Source organism: Hordeum vulgare, chromosome 7H, assembly GCF_904849725.1.
Source record: "Hordeum vulgare subsp. vulgare chromosome 7H, MorexV3_pseudomolecules_assembly, whole genome shotgun sequence".
Taxonomy (NCBI): domain Eukaryota; kingdom Viridiplantae; phylum Streptophyta; class Magnoliopsida; order Poales; family Poaceae; genus Hordeum; species Hordeum vulgare.
In genome coordinates this window covers 403,280,528-403,287,506 of record NC_058524.1, presented here as the reverse complement: position 1 = coordinate 403,287,506, position 6,979 = coordinate 403,280,528, and the positions used below count along the sequence as shown (strand labels likewise).

At 42.0% G+C, this 6,979-nt stretch overlaps 1 protein-coding gene across 1 annotated transcript; it reads left to right on the top strand.

The window, feature by feature from the left end:
* The first annotated feature begins 206 nt into the window (after positions 1 to 206).
* On the top strand, positions 207 to 5,478 carry LOC123409904 (polycomb group protein FIE1). Its single transcript, XM_045102776.1, has 14 exons — positions 207 to 544; positions 1,275 to 1,683; positions 2,221 to 2,286; positions 2,375 to 2,497; positions 2,895 to 2,975; positions 3,055 to 3,147; positions 3,566 to 3,641; positions 3,727 to 3,806; positions 3,904 to 3,975; positions 4,190 to 4,249; positions 4,401 to 4,497; positions 4,734 to 4,797; positions 4,908 to 4,967; positions 5,143 to 5,478. The coding sequence occupies exons 1-14, from the start codon at positions 471 to 473 to the stop codon at positions 5,216 to 5,218; spliced, it is 1,431 nt and encodes a 476-aa protein (XP_044958711.1). The 5' UTR covers positions 207 to 470; the 3' UTR covers positions 5,219 to 5,478.
* Positions 5,479 to 6,979: the final 1,501 nt, after the last annotated feature.

Genomic DNA, 6,979 nt, shown 5'->3' with positions numbered 1-6,979 from the left:
GTCAGGCCCATGTAACAGGTAGGCCCATGAAAACGTTAGACCCATGAAGACATACTTCGGCCTGCTAGTTTGAAAACCCTAAATTTCAATTATATAAACCCGAACATACACCAGAACATACAATTCCATCCACCGCCGCCAACACCCTTCACTCCTGATGTCCATTGTCTTCCTCGTGTTCCTCTTCTCCATTTGTCTTGTTGTTATCGCATACTAACACTTCTCCAGTTTCATGGAACAATGACATCTTATTGCCTTATTGAATTTTGACCATCTATTCTTCGTGGTTAGAGTTGCACATGTGGATCTGAGATTCCTCGAAAAATTGATGCTGTCTTCCATATCTGGCAAAGCATGTCGAACATACGACCCATGTTTAATGTCGTTGTCTAGACAACTATCTACAAAGCCCCACACAACTACAACTTAGGCATCTTACCAAGGCCCCTTGTCCTACTACTTTCTACGATATGAGCAACCCGAACGATGAGACCCCACTGATGGGATCAAATGGCAAGAGGCAGTATAAACCGCGTCTCAAAACGTAAGTGGTATATGCAAAATATTTTGATACTCAATACTTTTTTTTGACTAAACCAAAGTATATTTATTTTTAGATCTATGTTATATAGTTCCTTTGGTTCTCAATCTAGTTATGGCATGTGGTTTATTGTTGTTGATAACAAAAATAGTTTTAGGTTATTGGGTTATTTTCAAAAACATTTTTTACTTTTAGTATGCGATGATTTTCCTCATAGTGAGAATTTGATGACACAACTTTACAAATGAACTTGAATCAAAATCCAGTTATAGCAACTTGTTGTACAATTGTTCTTACATTATGGTAGATCTCTTAGTTCACATGAATTTTAAAGTGTTACTTAAACCTTAAAAGTAGAAAATCAGGTTAAAAAAATCTTACAAATCCAGTTGTAACCGGCGTATGAGTGGCCCACAGAAACCTCCACCATATAGATGCATAATGAAATGGTTTCTATTGTCCCTATTTACAATTTGAAACCCCATATCCAGCCATATCCCAAGAACCAAATTACTACATTAAAATTTTGCCAAAATTGAAAGATGCAAATCCAAGTGTAAACTGCAGGTGCACGATTAATTGCTTTTATTGATACATCGAAATTTTGTATCCACTGGATTCTTTTCTAATTTGATTTAAGAAAATGTCTCCATTATTATTTGGTTTTCATAAGAAGAAAATGCAAATCTGATTTCCACGCGGTGCTTAAACCCCAAATCTCTCAACTCTGAAGCGCGACAACGCCTGAGGTCGACACGCTCCGGAGGTCACAGCGCCGCCCCATCACACCCGCCGAAGCCGACGCCGCCACCGCTGCCGCCTTTGTTGACGCCGTCGCTGCCACCAAGGCGTGGGCCGAGAGGAAGGCTAGGGAGAAGGCGAAGGGGAAGGCGGCGGCGGCGGCGGCGGAGGAGGAGGAGGAGCCGTCAGAGCCCCAGCCTCTCCCGGCGCGCATGGCGAGGCTGGGCCCGGGCCAGGGGCTAGGGTGCGAGGCGGCGGTGGGGTCGCTGACGCCCAGCCGGAGCCGGGAGTACAAGCTCTGCAGCAAGCACACCGAGGGCAAGCGCCCGCTCTACGCCATCGGTTTCAATTTCATCGACGCCCGCTACTACGACGTCTTTGCCACCGTCGGCGGCAATCGTGTAAGCCTTCTGTGGTTTCCCGCTCGCTCGATCTTTGCTCTGTCTTTAGATTTGAATGTTCTTGATTGTGAGTGGTTGAGCGGGGTATCATAGGAAGATCCGACCTTCGTAGAGGGATTCCGAGAGTCCTAAACTTTCCACAAAATGGAGAGGATGACCGCTGGCCAAATCTCACCGTCGAGGCCAGGGGGTGAAGGAATCTCCCAAATAAGGTCGATGCAGGAAGGCGTGTGGAGCTGCAAGTTTGGCTTTTGGTTCGAAAATTTTGGACCTTCGATTGGGGAACAGGGTACTGTTTGCCACAAATTTTGATATATCTGATAACAACTTGCATATTTGTTGTGTGCCACAAGTTTTGATATATCTGATAACAACTTGCATATTTGATGGAACTTTTGATCAATATATCACAGTGGAGGGAATTGTTGAGAATCAGGTCGTAGTTATTTTTTCCATAGGCATCCAATCTTAGTTTGATTCGAATAATTGTACTTCTGGTTTGCTCCTGTCCACAAGTTGGCTCTGTTGATCTTGCAGGTGACGACGTACCGTGGCCTCCCCGACGGTAACTTGGCTGTTCTTCAAGCATACATTGATGGGGACGTAAGCTCCATTACAATCTCTAGAATCTTCAGTTTCTTATATTGGTTGTACTTTCTCTGAGGCTGATGAGGCCTGCATCTTATCTCAGAATGCTCAGTCATTCTACACCCTGAGCTGGGCTTGTGACCTTGACGGCACACCACTGCTAGTGGCAGCAGGAAGCAATGCGGTCATTCGGGTCATCAACTGTGCCACCGAGAAGTTGTTTAAGGTATAAAAGTGCTAGACTTTTCTACTTTGTTGCTGTGGCCAACATGGGTGAAGTTTCACTTGCATCAATCTACTATTCAGCTGCTTATTTGATGTCCTTTCTGAAAACAGTTACTTATTTGATAACTGTTGGTTTCTCTGTATAGTCCATTCCAGATGATGATTTGGATTTTTAGGAAAAGTTGTGTTTCTGCTATACAGTAGTTTATTTTTCTCCACAAAAGATTGTAGATGTCAAATACTTTAGTACGTCTAGCATGGTAAAAACATGCACAACCTAGCAGATCTTTTATTCTGAGGTAGTCATGAAATTGGGCATATATATGACGATTCAATATCCTAAACTAATGATTATGAACGTGGAGTAAGTTTCTTATTTCGTCTTACAAATCATGCAGACTTTTCTTGGCCATGGTGATTCAATAAATGAGATAAGAACTCAACCATTGAAGCCTTCACTCTTCATTTCTGCAAGCAAGGTTGGCAGATACCCTGGTGTGATGCTGGATATACCTATGCCTTTTACCTTTCTGATGCAGTTTATATGGCCTTATATAGGACGAGTCTGTTAGGTTATGGAATGTCCATACAGGGATCTGCATTTTGATTTTTGCTGGAGGAGGAGGTCACCGTAATGAAGTATTGAGTGTTGTAAGTTACATCTACCTCCCAGTGGCATTGTTTTATATTACCATTCACTTCACTGCCCGAAGATATGTTTGGACTGTGGCCAAAAGCTACCCTACCAATATTTTGTTCATAATCAAAAACCTGGTCTTTGTTTGGATCGTGGCCAATTTTCTGGCATGCCAATGCTTGTTTGGCCACCCTAGTTCAGTAATCTTGCCAATGGTTGCCAAATAATGGGCTAGCAAAATCTTCACCAAAATATTAGCTAGCCAAATATTTGGCAAGGCTAGCTTGGGCTAAATCTGAACACACTCTAAATATAGCTGTCTGCTAGCTTCCGATGTTATTGAGTGGATCAAATTTTAGTTAGTATCACTGGAAAATAAAACATGTTATCTCGGCACTAACTGTCCTTTCATTCTTACTTCCGTTATATCAGGACTTCCACCCTTCTGATATCTACCGAATTGCCAGTTGTGGCATGGATAATACTGTTAAAATCTGGTCAATGAAAGGTTAGCGAACCATTTCATCCATCTTGCTTCCTGTTTACATTTTATTACTGCTGACCACTGACATGGTTTGTTAATGTTGTCATAGAATTTTGGCCATACGTGGAGAAATCCTTTACATGGACTGACCTTCCATCAAAATTTCCAACAAAATATGTCCAATTTCCAGTATGTTAAGTATCTTTCGTCTTTGAACCTGTTATTATGCAAACTTTTAGTATTGTTCTTAATCTTCTCAACATCGCGCTGATCTATACCCTTTCAGCTTATGACTTCCGTGGTGCATTCTAACTATGTTGACTGTACTAGGTGGCTTGGTGACTTCATCCTGTCGAAGGTAAATTCTTCATTTCTGTAGGAGAGATGAATTAGTGTGAACACAATGCTAGAATGCTTACTTGTGCAAAATTTCGGACTATACCTGAAACCTGTAATATCATACTTGTCTTTTTTTTATATCAAAGATTAGTGTTGCCACCTCTTTTTCAATGCTGATTTAATTATTTCCTGAAGGATGAGAACATCTGATCTGCTTCGCATTGAACTTGCAGAGTGTTGACAATGAAATTGTTCTGTGGGAGCCAAAAACAAAAGAACAGGGTGCCGCAGAGGTGATACAGTTTTACTTGTAAAGAACTATAGGGCTTAACACATTATACTTTAAGCCGATCAAAACTAGTTCTGATTGTGCTCCTTTGTTTATAAATGGTGCTGGCCATACTATGTGCCGTCGTCTGAAGTGATTCTTCATTTTATATGCAGGGTAGCATTGATGTCCTTCAGAAGTACCCTGTGCCCGATTGTGACATTTGGTTTATCAAATTCTCATGTGATTTTCACTTCAATCAATTAGCAATAGGTAACACTTTATATTGAAACTATTATCTGCGGACATATTTCTGTATGGTGCTTATGTGATTATCAACTAGTTTCTGAAGATGGCTGTACTTATACACGTGAAAAAACTGATATTTGTAGAAAAAAGCTTGTGTTTAATCGTTTGCTCGTAAACCAACTTTTCTACATGCATCTGATCAGGTTTAGATGAAATTCAAAAAGTATAACTCTTGTGGTTAATCGCTTGCTCGTAAACAGGCAACCGCGAAGGCAAAATCTATGTGTGGGAAGTGCAGACGAGCCCTCCTGTGCTAATTACCCGGTAAGTTTAACCGAGCAAGTTCATCTATTCCCAATTTCTCCTCTTCTCCATGTGGTGGTGGTGCTAGCTACTAACTTTTATGTTCCTGCATGTACACTCATAATTTCCAGGCTGAGTAGTCCGCAATGCAAAATGCCAATAAGGCAGACTGCAGTGTCGTTTGATGGAAGGTACATCACCATATTCTGTTGGCCACCTCTGATCCAGTATCTCTCTAGCATTTATTTATCCTGTACTTTTATGGATATAGCTTCTCATGCGTGCTATGTCCATGCGTCATAGTTCTTGTTTCAAGTCTGGTTTTGGTGTTGCGTGTGACTCTTCTTGTTTTCATCCATTCTCCAGCACGATCCTGGCCTGCGGGGAGGATGGCAGCATATACCGCTGGGATGAAGTGGAACATCAATCTGTGAAAAATTGAAGGAAGCAAAAACCGCCGTGCCGTGCCATGGCAATGCCAGCCAGTTTGAACTTGACTTGGGGAGTTGTTGTGTGCTTACTTAGTCGGTTGTACCCATTAGCCTTACTTAGCCTGTGACGCCAGAAGCTGGGGTGAATGAGCTTATAATGTCGTAAGTTAGGATGTTGTTGATTCTATGATTTGCTGGATGTTTCAGTTTGTTACGTTGGCTCTATCATGTACCGACTGTGGGAATTATACTTAAAACCTTGTTGCTACTAGTTTGTTTTGTATTCTCGTTGGAGTTGGCGACCTGCCTGAATTTGCCGTGCTTTGCTTGTTAATTTGGTGGTATAGCATATACCCAAGTGAAACACTTTGTTGGGTGAAGAAGAACCCCATCATAGTCCTGATGCTTGAATGGCCTAATTTTCTCCATGGCGGCTTGTTGTGCCGTCTTCGTGGTCTGTTTGTAACGCTTCAATTTTGCAGGAACTCTGGGGAAATTTGTCAACTGTCCATTCCTGCATTAATCGCGGGAGATACGTTCATGGGTTTCTCTACCGGGCCCTCGTTCTGTTCGTGAAACCTTTCTTTTCAAATGTCTCCCCAAGCGAAGACAAAGAGGATGACGAGACGGTGGCCGTTTGGCGCCAAAATGTGCCGCGGTCTGAGTGGTCGTGATCGCTGGGCGGGAAAGAAATCGTCTTGTTCCTCGCAGCCATTGGCGACCTCAAGTTACATGATGTTTATGGAAAAAAGTTGAACTCGAAGGAACTTCGCTTGTGGGGAGTGCTACCTGCCTTCCTCCACTTTACTACTGCCGCTAGATTTTTTCTTGAGAAAATTCCTTATTTAACACTGTTTTAAAATTAAATGCCCTATTTAACAATAAAAAAAAATATTTCTTCCCAAACTATCATCAACTCTAAATTTGTTCCCAATATAACACTTGCGTCCAATTTTTGCTAACGTATGAAATGACAAGTTTGCCCTCAAACACCTAGCCAAGCCGGCCCCTTATTTGTGTGTCTATTTAAAGGTAGAAAAACACGAGTCAGTGTGGTCAAAAGGTTATGCGAAAAATAATTTGTCTAAGCTAATTACCTGATAGGCCATGCTCATCGGTCGATGGCTCACCAGCGATTTAGACGCCAGTGTTACGTGGGCGCGGTGATGAGGAGAAGTGTTCGGTATGCGCGCATCAAAGGGTATGATGGAGCTCACGGAGCTGGGCAGGAGGACGAGGGACCCACCTGGATCACACTTGTGTGATTGGTAATGACCGAGATCTGATAGGCATGTCAATGATGACATGGATGCTGGAGCTGAGTTGATCGATCCAAGAAGCTAGCCTTTCACCTATGCCTTTCACCTATACTACACGCTTGTGTAATATTCCCGGGCAAGAACAATCAAGCAGCTAGCTAGCTTGCTTGCTTCTTTAAGCTAGCTTTTGCACGTTCTTGTGTGGCCCTCAGGTGATTTGTTTTAGCGTTCTATAAAACCAACAGAACAGGATCTGCTGGAAAGGAGAGTAATTTTTTGTGATATACTAGTGTCAAGGGTAGTATTGTCATTTCAAACGTCATTTAACACTGTTAGCTCAAAAAATTGATGGAAGTATTATACTGAGTATCAAATTTAGAGTCCATGTTAGATAGGGAAGAAATATTTTGTTAGTGTTAAATAGGGAATCCAATTCTAAGATAGTGTTAAATAAGAAATTCTTTCCTTTTCTTTTAAAAAGGAAAACGTTTTCCTTCGATGCGTGTGACGCGC

What these genes read in the sequence shown, in the direction of transcription:
- LOC123409904 (XM_045102776.1), top strand. Translation starts at nt 471, where the DNA reads ATGAGCAACCCGAACGATGAGACCCCACTGATGGGATCAAATGGCAAG. An exon ending in CCACCGAGAAGTTGTTTAAG is followed by an intron (nt 2,498 to 2,894) that starts GTATAAAAGTGC and finishes CAAATCATGCAG; the next exon opens with ACTTTTCTTGGCCATGGTGA. An exon ending in TCTTCATTTCTGCAAGCAAG is followed by an intron (nt 2,976 to 3,054) that starts GTTGGCAGATAC and finishes GGCCTTATATAG; the next exon opens with GACGAGTCTGTTAGGTTATG.